General features: G+C 42.1%; 1 protein-coding gene across 1 annotated transcript in view; it reads right to left on the bottom strand.

Annotated features, from left to right (window-relative positions):
- Positions 1–2,052, bottom strand: part of LOC123101486 (cytochrome b561, DM13 and DOMON domain-containing protein At5g54830-like) — a 56,474-nt gene extending 54,422 nt beyond the window's left edge. Inside the window, exon 1 of the mRNA XM_044522921.1 lies at positions 1,551–2,052. Within this exon, the coding sequence (XP_044378856.1) occupies positions 1,551–2,052 (502 nt within the window). The remainder of the gene's footprint in view (positions 1–1,550) is intronic.
- Positions 2,053–20,019: the final 17,967 nt, after the last annotated feature.

Genomic DNA, 20,019 nt, shown 5'->3' with positions numbered 1-20,019 from the left:
CCTTCTTAGGGACACAATGGACAGGACTTACCCACTCACTATCAGCAACGGGATAGATTATACCTGCCTCCAGAAGCTTGAGTATTTCTTTTCTTACCACTTCTTTCATTTTAGGATTCAGATGTCGTTGAGGATCACGAACTAGTTTGACATTTGCTTCCAAATTTATTTTATGTTGACATAGAGTGGGACTAATGCCCTTAAGATCATCAAGAGTATATCCAATAGCAGCACGATGCTTCTTTAGAGTTTTCAATAATCTTTCTTCTTCATGCTCTGAAAGGTTAGCACTAATAATAACAGGATATATCTTCTTTTCATCAAGATAAGCATATTTAAGATTATCAGGCATAGGTTTAAGTTCAAACACGGGATCACCCTTGGGTGGAGGAGGATCCCCTAAAATTTCAACAGGCAAATTGTGATGCAGAATAGGTTCTTTTTTAAAGAATACTTCATCTATTTCCCTTCTTTCATTCATGAACATATCATTTTCATGGTCTAGCAAATAGTGTTCTAAAGGATCACTAGGAGGTACGGCAATAGAAGCAAGACCAATAATTTCATCCTTACTAGGTAATTCTTCCTCACGATGTTGTTTACTAAATTTAGAGAAATAAACTCATGAACCATATCATGCAAGCCAATAGTAACAACATTCTTTTCGCAATCTATCTTAGCATTAACAGTGTTCAAGAAGGGTCTACCAAATATAATGGGACAAAAGCTATCTTGCGGAGAAGTAAGAACAAGAAAATCAGCAGGATATTTAGTTTTCCCACACAAGACTTCAACATCTCTAACAATTCCAATTGGTGAAATAGTATCTCTATTAGCAAGTTTAATTGTGATATCAATATCTTCTAACTCAACAGGTGCAATGTCATGCATAATTTCTTTGTATAAGTCATGAGGTATAACGCTAGCACTAGCACCCATATCACATAAGCCATGATAATAGTGATCTCCTATTTTAATAGAAATAACAGGCACGCCTACCACAGGTCTATGTTTATCTTTATCACAAGGTTTAGCAATTCTAGCAGTTTCACCTTCGAACTGAATAACATGCCCATCAATATTATCAGACAAGAGGTCTTTAACAATAGCAATTTTAGGTTCTACTTTAACTTTCTCAGGAGGTGTATAAGTTCTAATATTGCTTTTACGAACAACAGTTCAAGCTTTAGCATGATCCTTTAATCTAACAGGGAAAGGTGGTTTCTCAACATGAGAAGTAGGAACAATAGGATCATTATAAGTGACAATCTTTTCTTCAACTTTAATAGGTGCAGCTACTTTTACTTCTATGGGGGGATGATATTTAAACCACTTCTCCTTAGGGAGGTCAACATAAGTAGAAAAAGATTCACAGAAAGAAGCTACTATCTCAGAGTCAAGTCCATATTTAGTGATCAACTAGTTCCATTAGTGGACCCCCCCCCCCGGCTCCTGTGTCGTCCCCCTTGGACGACTCGAGGGCGACTAGGGTTTCCCCCGGCACCGCCACCCCCTCCAGCCCCCCCTCCCCTTGCCGCCGCCAGAGGTACGGCAGCCTAGGAGGCTGCCGATGAAGGTGGCGGCGAGGCTCCCCGTCGCTTCGTCCCTTGGCGAACGACCCTGGACGCTGGGGCGGTGGCCCCAGACGGCGAGGCGGTGCCACCTTCGCGGTAGGTGGCGGGCGCGGGATGCGGCGGACGGCCTCCTCGGCAGCTTGGGCAGCAAGGAGCAGGCAGGAGGTGGTCGTGGTGTGGGCTTCTTCCACTCCAGATCTGAAGGTTGTGCTTCTCTCCTCCTCTGCTCCACTCCCCCCTCTGGCATTGTCCGATCTGTGGCTTTGTCTACCAGATCCGGTGCTGGCGGGGTGATGGTGGTATAGGACTGCGTCTGGGGTAATCCCTTGGCCGGTTCTCCGGCCACGACGGCGACGGCGCGTGCGCGCGTGGTTTTCCTCCCTGGAGGCGCCGTTGAGGACCTGTTTCTTTCCACCCCCGTCCCAGATCCCAGGTGAAATCCCAAAACTCGTCCCGGGTTGGGCGACAGTGGCACCATGCGCGTCATTCTCTCCTTGGAGACGCCGCCTGGGGCTCTCTGGTTCTTCGGGAGAGTGGTTGTGAGGTTGGAGAGCGCTCATCGGCGGCGAGCCCAAGGGGTGATTTTTTTGTGTAGGGTGTGTGTTCCTGCAGGTGTATGCCTTGACGGAGTAATGCTCTGCGGCGGCAAGGTCGTGGTGTGTCATGGTGGCTCTGCACCTGAGCCGGGTTGGAGGGGGATAGGGTTCCTCTTCCCGTTGACAGCCCCACGACGCGCACCGCAGAAGCCTCTTCCCTTGTGCGGACACTGGAGCGGCACTTGGTGCTTCCAACATTCTTCCCTGGTGCTCTGCATTGCTTCTTCGACGATCCTCCCGGCAGCTTTCCTTCTGTTTCTCGGTGTCCAAGGAAGGTGGCAGTGCAGCGGATGTGGTGTGTCTTTGGTATGGCGAGGACCGATAGTTTACTTGCTCTGGTGTGTCGGCCGGCGCCTGCTCTAGCTCTCGGGTAAGCTTCCAACAATCCGATGGTGCGGCGCCTTCGAGACTAGGCGAGAGGATAGGGTTCCTCTTCGGCGTTGGAAGATAGGTGCTCATTTTGTCCGATGCTCCATGGTTAGGCGACCCCCGGTGCCTCCATGCTACTGACTGAACCTCGATGCTTCTTTGTTTTCTTGTCTTTGGTCCCGGGGTGCAGCGGGCTTCGACATTACTTGCAGGACTTTCTCGTGTATTTTCTTGGTGTGCAGTAGTGTGCGTTGCGTTGTAAGCTGCTCAGTCAGCTCCCATGTATCTTTCGGTCGCTCATGCTTGGTGGCCTTGTGTAATCCTGGCCGGTTGACGGCTTTGTTAATTCAAAGCCGGGCTCTACTTGAGCCTTCATTCCAAAAAAGTCCATATTTAGTGCTAAACTTACGGAAAATATCGGTATCCATAAAAGATTTAACACAATCAAACTTAGGTGTCATACCTGACTCCTTACCTTCGTCGAGGTCCCAATCTTCAGAGTTGTGTTTAATTCTATCCAATAAATTCCATCTGAATTCAATAGTCTTCATCATAAAAGAGCCAGCACAAGAAGTATCGAGCATGTTGCGATTGTTTTCAGAAAGCCGAGCATAAAAACTTTGCATAATTATTTCTCTCTGGAGCTCATGATTGGGGCATGAATATAACATTGATTTAAGCCTCCCCCAAGCTTGAGCGATGCTTTCTCCTTCGCGAGGCCAGAAATTATATATATAATTGTGATCACGATGAACAAGATGCATAGGGTAATACTTTTGATGAAATTCCAACTTCAATTTTTTATAGTCCCATGATCTCATATCATCACATTGCCTATACCATACCAATGCGTCTCCCTTCAAAGATAAAGGGAAGACCTTCTTCTTAGCAACATCATCGGGTATACCTGCAAGCTTAAATAATCCACAAACTTCATCCACATATATTAAGTGCTCATCAGGATGCTTTGTTCCATCTCCTGTAAAAGGGTCAGCTAGTAGTCTTTCCATCATACCCGAAGGAAATTCAAAAGGAGTTTCATTTTCAATAGGTTCAGTAGGTTGAGGAGCAACTCTTTGCTCTACTGGACGGGGTGAAGATACCCCGAATAAGCCCCTCAGAGAATTACTTTCCATAGTAATAAGTGACAGTAAATTTCAGCACACTATATAAATTTTTTCTTACCAAATTCCACCTACCAAAGGCGCTACACTCCCCGGAAACGGCGCCAGAAAAGAGTCTTGATGACCCACAATTATAGGGGATCTATCGTAGTCCTTTCGATAAGTAAGAGCGTCGAACCCAACAAGGAGCAGAAGGAAATGATAAGCGGTCTTCAGCAAGGTATTCTCTGCAAGTACTGAAATAAGTGGTAACAGATAGTCTTGTGATAGGATAAATTGTAACGAGCAACAAGTAACAAAAGTAAGTAAAGTGCAGCAAGGTGGCCCAATCCTTTTTGTAGCAAAGGACAAGCCAAAACAAACTCTTATAATAGGAAAAGCGCTCCCGAGGACACATGGGAATATCGTCAAGCTAGTTTTCATCATGTTCATATGATTCGCGTTCAATACTTTGATAATTTGATATGTGGGTGGACCGGTGCTTGGGTGTTGTTCTTACTTGAACAAGCATCCCACTTATGATTAACCTCTATTGCAAGCATCCGCAACTACAACAAAAGTATTAAGGTAAACCTAACCATAGCATGAAACATATGGATCCAAATCAGCCCCTTATGAAGCAACGCATAAACTAGGTTTAAGCTTTTGTCACTCTAGCAACCCATCATCTACTTATTACTTCCCAATCCTTCCTCTAGGCCCAAATAATGGTGCAGTGTTATGTAGTCGACGTTCACATAACACCACTAGAGGCTAGACAACATACGTCTTATCAAAATATCAAACGAATACCAAATTCACATGACTACTCATAGCAAGACTTCTCACTTGTCCTCAGGAACGAATGTAATTACTCACAAAGCATATTCATGTTCATAATCAGAGGGGTAATAATATGCATATAGGATCTGAACATATGATCTCCCACCAATTAAACCAACTAGCTGAAGGAAATATGCCCTAGAGGCAATAATAAAGTTATTATTTATTTCCTTATATCATGATAAATGTTTATTATTCATGCTAGAATTGTATTAACCAGAAACATAATACATGTGTGAATACATAGACAAACAGAGTGTCACTAGTATGCCTCTACTTGACTAGCTCGTTGATCAAAGATGGTTATGTTTCCTAACCATAGACATGAGTTGTCATTTGATTAACGGGATCACATCATTAGGAGAATGATGTGATTGACTCGACCCATTCCGTTAGCATAGCACTTGATCGTTTAGTTTGTTGCTATTGCTTTCTTCATGACTTATACATGTTCCTATGACTATGAGATTATGCAACTCCCGTTTACCGGAGGAACACTTTGTGTGCTACCAAACGTCACAACGTAACTGGGTGATTATAAAGGTGCTCTACAGGTGTCTCCGAAGGTACTTGTTGGGTTGGCGTATTTCAAGATTAGGATTTGTCACTCCGATTGTCGGAGAGGTATCTCTGGGCCCTCTCGGTAATGCACATCACCTAAGCCTTGCAAGCATTGCAACTAATGAATTAGTTGCGATATGATGTATTACGGAACGAGTAAAGAGACTTGTCGGTAACAAGATTGAACTAGGTATTGAGATGCCGACGATCGAATCTCGGGCAAGTAACATACGATGACAAAGGGAACAACGTATGTTGTTATGCGGTCTGACCGATAAAGATCTTCATAGAATATGTAGGAGCCAATATGGGCATCCAGGTCCCGCTATTGGTTATTGACCAGAGAGGTGTCTCGGTCATGTCTACATAGTTCTCGAACCCGTAGGGTCCGCACGCTTAACGTTCGTTGACGATATAGTACTATATGAGTTATGTATGTTGATGACCGAATGTTGTTCGGAGTCCGGGATGAGATCACGGACATGAAGAGGAACTCCGGAATGCTCCGGAGATAAAGTTTGATATATGGGATAGTAGTGTTTGATCTCCGGAAGGGGTTCCGGATGTTTCCCGAAATGTTTGGGCACGAGAACACTTTATCTGGGCCAAAGGGGAAAGCCCACGAGGCTTTTGGAAAGTGCAAAAGGAAGTTTTGCGGAGACCAGAGGCTAGACGCCAGGAACCCTGGCGTCTAGGGGGTAGACGCTGGGAACCCTGGCGTCTAGCCCTGGAGTCCGAGAAGGACTCTTGCCTTTCGGGTGAAACTGACTTTGAGGAGGCTTTTACTCCAAGTTTCGACCCCAGGGCTCAACATATAAATAGAGGGGTAGGGCTAGCACCAAAGACACATCAAGAAACACCAAGCCGTGTGCGGCAACCCCGTCCCCTCTAGTTTATCCTCCGTCATAGTTTTCGTAGTGCTTAGGCGAAGCCCTGCGGAGATTGTGCTTCACCAACACCGTCACCACACCGTCGTGCTGCCGGAACTCATCTACTACTTCGCCCCTCTTGCTGGATCGAGAAGGCGAGGACGTCACCGAGCCGAACGTGTGCAGAACTCGGAGGTGTCGTACTTTCGGTACTTGGATCGGTCGGATGTGAAGACGTACGACTACATCAACCGCGTTGATATAACGCTTCCGTGAACGGTCTACAAGGGTACGTAGACAACACTCTCCCCTCTCGTTGCTATGCATCACCATGATCTTGCGTGTGCGTAGGAATTTTTTTGAAATTACTACGTCCCCTAACAGTGGCATCTGAGCCTAGGTTTTATGCGTTGATGTTGTGCACGAGTAGAACACAAGTGAGTTGTGGGCGATATAAGTCATACTGCTTACCAGCATGTCATACTTTGGTTCGGCGGTATTGTTGGATGAAGCGGCCCGGACCGACATTACGCGTACGCTTACGCGAGACTAGTTCTACCGACGTGCTTTGCACACAGGTGGCTGGCGGGTGTCAGTTTCTCCAACTTTAGTTGAACCAAGTGTGGCTACGCCCGGTCCTTGCGAAGGTTAAAACAACACCAACTTGACAAACTATCGTTGTGGTTTTGAGGCGTAGGTAAGAACGGTTCTTGCTAAGCCCGTAGCAGCCACGTAAAACTTGCAACAACAAAGTAGAGGACGTCTAACTTGTTTTTGCAGGGCATGTTGTGATGTGATATGGTCAAGACATGATGCTAAATTTTATTGTATGAGATGATCATGTTTTGTAACCGAGTTATCGGCAACTGGCAGGAGCCATATGGTTGTTGCTTTATTGTATGCAATGCAATTGCGTTGTGATGCTTTACTTTATCACTAAGCGGTAGAGATAGTCGTGGAAGCATAAGATTGGCGAGACGACAACGATGCTACGATGGTGATCAAGGTGTCGCACCGGTGACGATGGTGATCATGACGGTGCTTCGAAGATGGAGATCACAAGCACAAGATGATGATGGCCATATCATATCACTTATATTGATTGCATGTGATGTTTATCTTTTATGCATCTTATCTTGCTTTGATTGACGGTAGCATTATAAGATGATCTCTCACTAAATTTCAAGATAAAAGTGTTCTCCCTGAGTATGCACCGTTGCCAAAGTTCGTCGTGCCCAGACACCACGTGATGATCGGGTGTAATAAGCTCTGTGTCCATCTACAACGGGTGCAAGCCAGTTTTGCACATGCAGAATACTCAGGTTAAACTTGACGAGCCTAGCATATGCAGATATGGCCTCGGAACACTGAGACCGAAAGGTCGAGCGTGAATCATATAGTAGATATGATCAACATAGTGATGTTCACCATTGAAAACTACTCCATTTCACGTGATGATCGGTTATGGTTTAGTTGATTTGGATCACATAATCACTTAGAAGATTAGAGGGATATCTTTCTAAGTGGGAGTTCTTAAGTAATATGATTAATTGAACTTTAATTTACCATAAACTTAGTCCTGATAGTATTTGCATATGTATGTTGTAGATCAATAGCTCGCGTTATTGCTTCCCTATGTTTTATATGTGTTCCTAGAGAAAACTATGTTGAAAAATGTTAGTAGCAATGATACGGATTGGATCCGTGATCTGAGGATTAACCTCATTGTTGCACAGAAGAATTATGTCCTTGATGCACCGCTAGGTGACAGACCTATTGCAGGAGCAGATGCAGACGTTATGAATGTTTGGCTAAGCTTAATATGATGACTACTTGATAGTTTAGTGCACCATGCTTAACGGCTTAGAATCGGGACTTCAAAGACGTTTTGAACGTCATGGACCATATGAGATGTTCCAGGAGTTGAAGTTAATATTTCAAGCAAATACCCGAGTTGAGAGATATGAAGTCTCCAACAAGTTCTATAGCTAAAAGATGGAGGAGAATAGCTCAAGCAGTGAGCATATGCTCAGATTGTCTGGGTACTACAATAGCTTGAATCAAGTGGGAGTTAATCTTCCAGAAAAAATAGTGATTGACAGAATTCTCTAATCACCATCACCAAGTTAGTAGAACTTCGTGATGAACTATAATATGCAAGGGATAACGGAAACGATTCCCAAGCTCTTCGTAATGCTAAAATCGACGAAGGTAGAAATCAAGAAAAATATCAAGTGTTGATGATAGACAAGACCACTAGTTTCAAGAAAAGGGCAAAGGAAAGAAGGGGAACTTCAAGAAGAATGGCAAGCAAGTTGCTGCTCAAGTGAAGAAGCCCAAGTCTGGTCCTAAGCCTGAGACTAAGTGCTTCTACTGCAAAGGGACTGGTCACTGGAAGCGGAACTGCCCCAAGTATTTGGCGGATAAGAAGGATGGCAAAGTGAACAAAGGTATATTTGATATACAGATTATTGTTGTGTATTTTACTAGTGTTCGTAGCAACCCCTCGGTATTTGATACTGGTTCAGTTGCTAAGAGTAGTAACTCGAAATGGGAGTTGCAAAATAAATAGAGACTAGTTAAGAGTGAAGTGATGATGTGTGTTGGAAGTGGTTCCAAGATTGATATGATCATCATCGCACACTCCCTATACTTTCGGGATTAGTGTTGAACCTAAATAAATGTTATTTGGTGTTTGCATTGAGCATAAATATGATTGGATCATGTTTATTGCAATACGGTTATTCATGTAAGTTAGAGAATAATTGTTGTTCTGTTTACATGAATAAAACCTTCTATGGTCATACACCCAATGAAAATGGTTTGTTGGATCTCGATCGTGGTGATACACATTTTCATAATATTGAAGACAAAACATGCAAAGTTAATAATGATAGTGCAACTTATTTGTGGAACTACCGTTTAGGTCATATTGGTGTAAAGCGCATGAAGAAAATCCATGCTGATGGGTTTTTGGAATCACTTGATTATGAATCAGTTGATGCTTGCGAACCATGCCTCATGGGCAACATGACTAAGACTCCGTTCTCCGGAACAATGGAGCGAGCAACAAATTTGTTGGAAATCATACATACTGATGTATGTGGTCCGATGAATATTGAGGCTCGCGGCAGGTATCATTATTTTCTAATCTTCACAGATGATTTGAGCAGATATGAGTATATCTACTTGATGAAACACAAGTCTGAAATATTTGAAAAGTTCAAAGAATTTCAGAGTGAAGTGGAGAATTATTGTAACAAAAAAATAAAAGTTTCTACGATATGATCGCAGAAGTAAAATATTTGAGTTACGAGTTTGGCCTTTAGTTAAAACAATGTGAAATAGTTTCACTACTCACGCCACCTGGAACACCACAGTGTAATGGTGTGTCCGAATGTCGTAACCGTGCTTTATTAGATATGGTGCGATCTATGATGTCTCTTACCGATTACCACTATCGTTTTGGGGTTATGCATTAGAGACAGCTACATTCACGTTAAATAGGGCACCATCTAAATCCGTTGAGATGACACCGTATGAACTGTGGTTTGGCAAGAAACCTAAGCTGTTGTTTCTTAAAGTTTTGGACTGCGATGCTTATGTGAAAAAGTTTCAACATGATAAGCTCGAACCCAAATCGGAGAAGTAAATCTTCATAGGATACCCAAAAGAAAATGTTGGGTACACCTTCTATCACAGATCCGAAGGCAAGATATTCATTGCTGAGAATGGATCCTTTCTAGAGAAGGAGTTTTTCTCGAAAGTAGTGAGTGGGAGGAAAGTAGAACTTGATGAGGTAACTGTACCTGCTCCCTTATTGGAAAGTAGTTCATCACAGAAATTTGTTCCTGTGACTACTACACCAATTAGTGAGGAAGCTAATGATGATAATCATGTAACTTCAGATCAAGTTACTACCAAACCTCGTAGGTAAACCAGAGTGAGATCCGCACTAGAGTGGTACGGTAATCCTGTTCTGGAGGTCATGTTACTTGACCATGACAAGCCTACGAACTATGAGGAAGCGATGATGAGCCCAGATTCCGCGAAATGGCTTGAGGCCATGAAATCTGAGATGAGATCCATGTATGAGAACAAAGTATGGACTTTGATTGACTTGCCCATTGATCGGCGAGCCATTGATATTAAATGGATCTTCAAGAGGAAGACGGACGCTGATAGTAGTGTTACTATCTACAAAGCTAGAATTGTCGAAAAAAGGTTTTCGAAAAATTCAAAGGGTTGACTACAATGAGAGTTTCTCACTCGTATCTATGCTTAAGTCTGTACGAATCATGTTAGCAATTGCCGCATTTTATGAAATCTGGCAAGTGGATAAACAAAACTGCATTCCTTAATAGATTTATTAAAGAAGAGTTGTATATGATGCAACAAGAAAGTTTTGTCAATCCTAAAGGTGCTAACAAAATATGCAAGCTCCAACGATCCATCTATGGACTGGTGCAAGCATCTCGGAGTTGGAATATACGCTTTGATAAGTTGATCAAAGCATATAGTTTTATACAGACTTGCAGTGAAGTCTGTATTTACAAGAAAGTGAGTGGGAGCACTACAACATTTCTGATAAGTATATGTGAATGACATATTGTTGATCGGAGATAATGTAGAATTATTTTGCAAAGCATAAAGGAATGTTTGAAAGGAGTTTTTCAGAGAAAGACCCCGGTGAAGCTGCTTACATATTGAGCATCAAGATCTATAGAGATAGATCAAGACGCTTGATAAGTTTTTCAATAAGTAGATACCTTGACAAGATTTTGAAGTAGTTCAAAATGGAACAGTCAAAGAAGGAGTTCTTGCCTGTGTTACAAGGTGTGAAGTTGAGTAAGACTCAAAACCCGACCACGGCAGAAGATAGAGAGAGAATGAAAGTCATTCCCTATGCCTCAGCCATAGGTTCTATAAAGTATGCCATGCTGTGTACCAGACCTATTGTATACCCTGCCCTAAGTTTGGCAAAGGAGTACAATATTGATCTAGGAATAGATCACTGGACATTGGTCAAAATTATCCTTAGTGGAATAAGGATATGTTTCTCGATTATGGAAGTGACAAAAGGTTCGTCATAAAGGGTTACGTCGATGAAAGTTTTGACACTGATCCAGCTGACTCTAAGTCCCAATCTGGATACATATTGAAAGTGGGAGCAATTAGCTAGAGTAGCTCCGTGCAGAGCATTGTTGACACAGAAATTTGCAAAATACATACGGATCTGAATGTGGCAGACCCATTGACTAAACTTCTCTCACAAGCAAAACATGATCACACCTTAGTACTCTTTGGGTGTTAATCACATAGCGAGGTGAACTAGATTATTGACTCTAGTAAACCCTTTGGGTGTTGGTCACATGTTGATGTGAACTATGAGTGTTAATCACATGGTGATGTGAACTATTGGTATTAAATCACATGGCGATGTGAACTAGATTATTGACTCTAGTGCAAGTGGGAGACTGAAGGAAATATGCCCTCGAGGCAATAATAAAATTATTATTTATTTCCTTATATCATGATAAATGTTTATTATTCATGCTAGAATTGTATTAACCGGAAATATAATACATGTGTGAATACATAGACAAATAGAGTGTCCCTAGTATGCCTCTACTTGACTAGCTCGTTGATCAAAGATGGTTATGTTTCCTAACCATACACATGAGTTGTCATTTGATTAACAGGATCACATCATTAGGAGAATGATGTGATTGCCTTGACCCATTCCGTTAGCATAGCACTTGATCATTTAGTTTGTTGCTATTGCTTTCTTCATGACTTATACATGTTCCTATGACTATGAGATTATGCAACTCCCGTTTACCGGAGGAACACTTTGTGTGCTACCAAACATCACAATGTAACTAGGTGATTATAAAGGTGCTCTACAGGTGTCTCCGAAGGTACTTGTTGGGTTGGCGTATTTCGAGATTAGGATTTGTCACTCCGATTGTCGGAGAGGTATCTCTGGGCCCTCTCGGTAATGCACATCACCTAAGCCTTGCAAGCATTGCAACTAATGAGTTAGTTGCGAGATGATGTATTACGGAACAAGCAAAGAGACTTGCCGGTAACAAGATTGAACTAGGTATTGAGATGCCGACGATCGAATCTCGGGCAAGTAACATACCGATGACAAAGGGAACAACGTATGTTGCTATGCGGTCTGACCGATAAAGATCTTTGTAGAATATGTAGGAGCCAATATGGGCATCCAGGTCCCGCTATTGGTTATTGACCAGAGAGGTGTCTCGGTCATGTCTACATAGTTCTCGAACCCGTAGGGTCCGCACGCTTAACGTTCGTTGACGATATAGTACTATATGAGTTATGTATGTTGATGACCGAATGTTGTTCGGAGTCCAGGATGAGATCACGGACATGACGAGGAACTCCGGAATGGTCCGGAGATAAAGTTTGATATATGGGATAGTAGTGTTTGATCTCCGAAAGGGTTCCGGAATTCACCGGAAGGGGTTCCGGATGTTTCTCAAAATGTTTGGGCACGAGAACACTTTATCTGGGCCAAAGGGGAAAGCCCATGAGGCTTTTGGAAAGTGCAAAAGGAAGTTTTGCGGAGACCAGAGGCTAGACGCCAGGAACCTTGGCGTCTAAGGGGTAGACGCCGGGAACCCTGGCTTCTAGCCCTGGAGTCCGAGAAGGACTCTTGCCTTTCGGGTGAAACCGACTTTGAGGAGGCTCTTACTCCAAGTTTCGACCCCAGGGCTCAACATATAAATAGAGGGGTAGGGCTAGCACCAAAGGCACATCAAGAAACACCAAGCCGTGTGCCGGCAACCCCGTCCCCTCTAGTTTATCCTCCGTCATAGTTTTCGTAGTGCTTAGGCAAAGCCCTGCGGAGATTGTTCTTCACCAACACCGTCACCACACCGTCGTGCTGCCGAAACTCATCTACTACTTCGCCCCTCTTGCTAGATCGAGAAGGAGAGGACGTCACCGAGCCAAACATGTGCAGAACTCAGAGGTGCCGTGCTTTCGGTACTTGGATCGGTCGGACATGAAGACGTATGACTACATCAACCGCGTTGATATAACGCTTCCGCGAACGGTCTACGAGGGTACGTAGACAACACTCTCCCCTCTCGTTGCTATGCATCACCATGATCTTGCGTGTGCGTAGGAATTTTTTTGAAATTACTACGTCCCCTAACACTAGCATCAACTACAAGGAGTAATCAACACTACTAGCAACCTACTAGCACCAATCCCGGACTTTGAGACAAGAATTGGATACAAGAGATGGACTAGGGTTTGGAGATGAGATGGTGCTGGTGAAGATGTTGATGGAGATTGCCCTCTCCCGATGAGAGGAGCGTTGGTGATGACGATGGTGATGATTTCCCCCTCCGGGAGGGAAGTATCCCCGGCAGAACAGCTCTGCCGGAGCTCTAGATTGGATCCGCCAAGGTTCCACCTCATGGCGGCGGAGTCTCGTCCCGAAAAGTTCCTCTTATTTTTTTCTCATCAAAAGACTTCATATAGGAGAAGATGGACGTCAGAGAGCCACCGGGGGGGGCACGAGGTAGGGGGCGCGCCCCCCACCCTCGTGAGAAAGGTGTGGGCCCCCTGGCCTTCATCTTTTGCGAGGATTTTTCTTTATTTATTTTAAGAACTTTTGGAGCTGCGCAGAATAGGTCTCTAATATTTGCTCCTTTTCCAGCCCAGAATTCCAGCTGCCGGCATTCTCCCTCTTTTATGTAAACCTTGTAAAATAAGAGAGAATAGCCATAAGTATTGTGACATAAAGTGAAATAACAGTCCATAATGCAATAAATATCGATATAAAAGGAGGATGCAAAATGGACGTATCAGTGACTTTGGAGTGACTCTTTGTTGCATGTTGAGGGATAGTTATATGTTTCAATTATGTTATTATTGTTGAGAGGACTTGCACTAGTGAAAGTATGAACCCTAGGCCCTATTTCCTATCATTGCAATACCGTTTATGCTCACTTTTATCACTTGCTACCTTGCTATTTTTATATTTTCAGATTACAAAAACTATTATCTACTATCCATATACCACTTGTATCACCATCTCTTCACCGAACTAGTGCACCTATATAATTAACCATTGTATTGGGTGTGTTGGAGACACAAGAGACTCTTTGTTATTTGGTTGCAGGGTTGCTTGAGAGAGACAATCTTCATCCTACGGCTCCTACGGATTGATAAACCTTAGGTCATGCACTTGAGGGAAATTTGCTACTGTCCTACAAACCTCTGCACTTGGAGGCCCAACAACGTCTACAAGAAGAAGGTTGTGTAGTAGACATCACTAGTTGCGAGTTGTTGGTCGGGTGGCAACTGGGGACCTTCGACAAACACACACCCCTAGTTTTGTGAGTAGATGGTTGACATGCAACTGTGGACCCCCGACAAACACACACACATCCCTAGTTACGAGTCCATGGTCGGCATGCAACTGGGGGCCTCAACAAGCACACACCCCTTAGTTGCGAGTTGATGGTTGGCTTGCAGCTGGGGACCCTCGACACACACACACACACACACCCCTTTAGTTGTGAGTCGATGGTCGGCTTGCAACTAGGGGCACCGACAAACACACACACACCCTAGTTGTGAATCAATGTTCGACTTGCAACATGGCACAAACAAACACTCCCCTAGTTGCGAGTCGATGGTCGACATGCAACTGGGGGCCTCGACAAACACACACACACACACACACCTAGTTGTGAGTCGATGTTCGGCTTGCAACTGGGGACCCTCGACAGGAATACACACCTTTAGTTACGAGTGGATGGTCGGCTTGCAACTGGGGGCACCAAAAAATACACACCCCAGTTGCAAGTTGCATGTCAAAAATTACAAACACATACACCCTGCTTTGTCGGAGGTAATATGCGGGTCAAGGATGGGCATACAACTGGGTCGAGCGAGTTGCATGTCAACAGTGGACATGAAACTGGGTCGGTGTCATGCAAGTTATGTGGGAGAGGGTGATCGTGCATTTGCATGTTTGATGGTGCACGTGCGACGACAAACACTTACGTATGTACCAACAAAGTTGTAATCCTGTTGAAGGCATGCTGTTGCAGCCAGGGATGATGCTTGCAGTTGTGTGTCTAGCTAGTAGGAGACACGCAAATGCCCTCCCGACATAACACTTTCATCCTTTAAGTAGCAGTCACATTAAAGATGAGCAAACTTGCACTTGTTGTGTGGTGATGGACATGCAATTGGCACTGATAAAAAAATCATGAGTTTTAACAAATATTAATTTACATTGCAGAAATGAAAAACAAGAAAACAATAAAGGAATACGAAAACCAAAAAAATAGAAAACCAAACAAAAACTGATAAAAAAGCAAACAGAAAAAATCTTTAGTAGTTTTTTAGACAAAAAGATCTGTAGTATTTTTTCTTAGAGCACAGCGATCATAACGAGCGCGTTGTGGCTTCGATTTCCCAGTTCTATCACCTTTTTTAACGTTTCTATAAAACAAAAGAGAACTAGCATGGGCTGGCCTAGCTTGGACTGCTGCAGGCGCCCGTTTGCAAATTGCACTGTAACAGGCGCATGCAGCGTCAAATAGGATTCACCGGGACGATCACCTGGTGTGAGTTTTAAATACAAACAAGATCTGACAGCCTTGAACTTAGATGTGACATCTTTAAATATTGTGAGTTAGCAATTCTTTTTAAAAAAATATAAATATATGAAAAGAAATAGAAAAAGAAAAGACAATCTAGATGAGAATTAGCAAATCTAGAAAAATGAAAATAGAGGTATTTAAAATAAAAATAAAAACAAGATAAATCACAAAAAATGTAAAACAATGAAAAAATAAAAATAACAAAAAAAGAAATAGAAAAAGAATAACAAAAAAATAAAGGGAAACACATATATTGAAAATTGAAAAACAGATCATCAAAAAAGCAAAGAGAAAAAACAAAAAAAATGGTGGTAAACTTCTAGCCATAAACTGGGACATGAGAGGCGTATAAAACGGCTGACCCTTAAGTAAATGCCGTGCCACACCTACACTTCGTTGCAAAAGGAACAGACCCCCAACAAAAACAGCCACACGAACAGGCAAAATCAGCAGTTTTTTTTTTTGAGACAAAATCAGCTGGTATCCACACCATTGTGCATGCCGGTGTAACAATCAGAGAGAGAAAAATAAGACAGCCCATGTAACAAATGGAAGCCCATCTTCGTGAACAAGAAAACAGGCCGACAGGGGACAATGAGACGAGGGACAAATCTCGTGATAAACCCCTATGCGAATTTTAAAGTAAACAAATCCAACGGTTGTAGATTTAGATGTGAGATAACTAAATTTCATCTAATGCGACTTAGCAAATCCGAATCGAAAATGCAATGACGTGGCTCAAGCAAAGCACGCAGCAAAGCATTCCTTTGAAAAAAGGCAAAAATTGATTACATCCTTGTACTAGCATATGATATAAAATTCAAAAGTTTCGTAGTTTTCAAACGAAATGTTTAAATTGTACTCTGTTTGAGCACAATGTTTAGAAAAATATTCCTGAATTAATTCATAAAAAATATTCATGAATTTTAAAACTGTTTCAGGGTTTTTGAAAAGGAATTTTTAAGAAATGTTCGCGAGATAAAATATGATCACGAAATTGAAATAAATTGTTGCTAGTTTGAAGAAAATATACATGATTTTTTAAATATTCATTGCAGTTGGCTGAAAACAACTTACTGTTGTGCCCACCCCCCTCTTGAAAACATAAAGTTGCGACCGCTTTTGAAACTTGCAGTTGTGACCCCCCGGAAAGCATGTAGTTGCGCCCCCTTGAAAACATGCAGTTGCAACCCTCCTTGAAAACATGCAGTTGTGATCCCACTTGAAACCATGCAATTGCAACCCCATTTTAAAACATGCAGTTGCTATCCTCTTGAAAGCATGCATTTGCGACCCCTCTTGAAACTTGCAGTTACAATCCCATTTGAAAACAAGCAGTTACAACTCCCATTGAAAACATGAACTTGCATCATGCCCTTCAAAACATGCAATTGCGACACGCCTTGAAAACATGCAGTTGCGACCCCATTTAAAAACTTGCAATTGCAACTCTTCTTGAAACCGTGCAGTTGCGACCGGACTTGAAAACATGCAATTGCGACCCTATTTGAATATTTGCAGTGGCGACCCCCTTGAAAACATGCAGATGCGACCAGCCTTGAAAACATGCAATTGCGACCCCATTTGAATATTTGCAGTTGCAATTCCATTTGAAAACATGTCGTTGCGACACACCTTGAAAAACATGCAATTGTTACCCATTTAAAAAATTACAGTTGTGATCCTTCTTCAAAACATGTAGTTGCGACCCGGCTTAAAAACATGCAATTGTGACCCCATTTGAATATTTGCATTTGCAACCTTGTTTGCAAACATGCAATTGCCGCTCCATTTAACAACTTATAGTTGTGACCTCATAGCAAACATGCAGCTGCGACCTCTTTTTCCCTTTTAAAACTTATAGTTGTGACCCCATTTTGAAAGTTGCCGTCTTACAGTTGCACTAAGTTACGATGTGTGTAGTTGCCGGCTCTCTTCTTTATATTCTTCCGCACGGTGAAATAACACCCAAAAAAAGACGCAGACAAAAAATAAATTTGTGATAATTATTTTACCCAAAAATAAAAATATATAGAAAAATTTATACACATTCAAACAATGTAAAAGCATCTCCCATAGAGAAAAATAACAACTAACCAAGGGTAGCCTAACAACCAAGAAAAAAGAAAAAAAAAGTCCCCGCAAAAAAGAAAAAGAAAAAAAATACAAGTGTAGCCTGAATGGCAAAAGAAAAAATAGCCCACCAAACCACAGGCTGCCCCGCGCACAGACACAAGAAAGCACGTCCCGACCAGCAAGGTAGAAAGCCCAAGAAAATGATCACAACTCATAAACCCAACAATCACGCAAAAAAAGGAACATGACATGCCCATGTTGCTCGAACAGTCCATCGCTAGACACCAGCAAGAAGCACGAATCTACCCTTCTTGCACGGCAGTCATGGAGGTTACTACAACATCCGAGCTTTTTGTGTGCGTGTATGCTTAAGGCGATATACTACCCGAGCGAAACGATACTTTCAGCTGAGCAAGCCAGCCGACCCTCGCAGGTGTTGCGTGCTATCATGGAAGGGAGGGATGGCATGTGCCAAGGATTGATAAGAAGAATAGGTGATGGAAAACAACAAAAATCTGGGTTGATAACTGGTTACCACGGAATGCAACAATGAGACCTACTGCTTGTCTGTCTGCTATCCCCCCCCCCCCCCCAGTGGCGTAGCCAGCCCAATAAATCAGGGTGGTCCATCAATAGAAATATTAAATAAGTTTATTTATTTTCAAAGAAATATTTTTTTACTACACTATATAAAAGCTATGGGGAAATTCCAGGGTGGTCCATGGACCACCCTGGCCACCCCCTAGCTACGCCACTGCCCCCCCCCCCCCCCCCCGATGGTAAGTGAACTCATAGATAGTACAAGTGGTACTTTGAGGAGGGAGATCATTGACCAAACCTTTCTAGCGGCGGACAAGAGTATGATCCTGAGTATCCCTATTTGCACTCAGCTGATGGACGATTTCTGGGCGTGGAATTTTGAGAAGAATGGTATGTTCACGGTGAGATCAGCTTATCGCATGTTAGTTGACACAAAGAGAAGGAGAGAAGATTGGCTAGAAGGTGATGCGGGAAGTTCGGATTATGAAGCACAAGAGAATAGTTGGAGCTCTTTGTGGTCGATTAAGGTGTCGAGTAAGATCCGTAATTTTCTTTGGAGGATTGCCAAACACTCAATCCCTACAAAGCATCTTAGACACAATAGGAACATGTTGAGGAGGATAACTGTCAGTTATGTGGGATGCCAGGCTCTTGGCGTCATTCACTGTTGGATTGCTCAACAACACGGTGCATGTAAGCACATGTAGATGAGGATGTGACCGAGTATGTCCAAACTTCGGGGGAACCAAATGCTAAGCCATGGTTATTTTCACTTATAGATGCTCTACCGCATGCTAGTCCCATCAAGCTGGTCGTCACCCTTTGGGCGATATGGGCAGCTCGACGTAAAGTTATACAAGAGGGAGTTTTGCAAAGTCCACATGTGAGACATGCTTTTCTATAGAAGAACGAAGTTTTCTATAGAAAACTTAGAAAATGAAGTTTTCTATAGAAGAACGAATCCGTGACATTGGTATAATCCTTTCCAAAGAACAAAACAAAATCAAAATAATGATTTTTTCTAGGAAAGTACAAAACACTTTAAGAAAAAACAAAACGAAAAAGAAAAAAACTTTCAAAACATGCGCACAGTTTGCACGGATATTGCACTTTTTGAAATATGCAAAGATAAGCATATAATAGTGCATTTTTTGCATTCTATTATAATTTACACAAAGTGTAACTGAAATAAACTATTTCTTTAAGAAGATAGAAAATAAAAAAACTTGCACGCAACTTTGCACTCAAATTGCATTTTATCGTAATGTGTAAAAATAATCATATAATCATGAAATTTGGGCACACATCATATATTATTTTTATGTATATAATTACACTCAGCCAAAAACCAACAAAAATGAAAAATAACCAATAAAGGAAAGAAAAAAGAAAAAACTTTCGGAACTTGCACACAATTTGCACTGATATTGCACTTTTTGAAATATGCAAAGAATAAGCATATAATAGTGCATTTTTCGCATTCTATTATAATTTACACAAAGTGTAACTGTAATAATCTATTTCTTTAAGAAGAAAGAAAATAAAAAAATGCGCACAACTTTGCACTCAAATTGCACTTTATCATAATATGCAAAAATAATTATATAATCATGAAATTTGGGAACATATTATATATTATTTGTATGCATATAGTTACACTCTGCCAAAAACCCACAAAAACAAAAAATAACCAATAAAGGAAAGAAAAAAGGGAAAACTTTGAAAACTTGCACACCATTTGCACTAATATTGCACTTTTTGAAATAAACATATAATAGTGCATTTCTCGCATTCTACTATAATTTACACATAGTGTAACTGAAATAATG

The sequence above is a fragment of the Triticum aestivum genome, chromosome 5A (genome assembly GCF_018294505.1).
Source record: "Triticum aestivum cultivar Chinese Spring chromosome 5A, IWGSC CS RefSeq v2.1, whole genome shotgun sequence".
In the NCBI taxonomy this organism is placed as follows: Eukaryota; Viridiplantae; Streptophyta; class Magnoliopsida; order Poales; family Poaceae; genus Triticum; species Triticum aestivum.
This window is presented reverse-complemented; position numbering and strand designations above follow the sequence as displayed.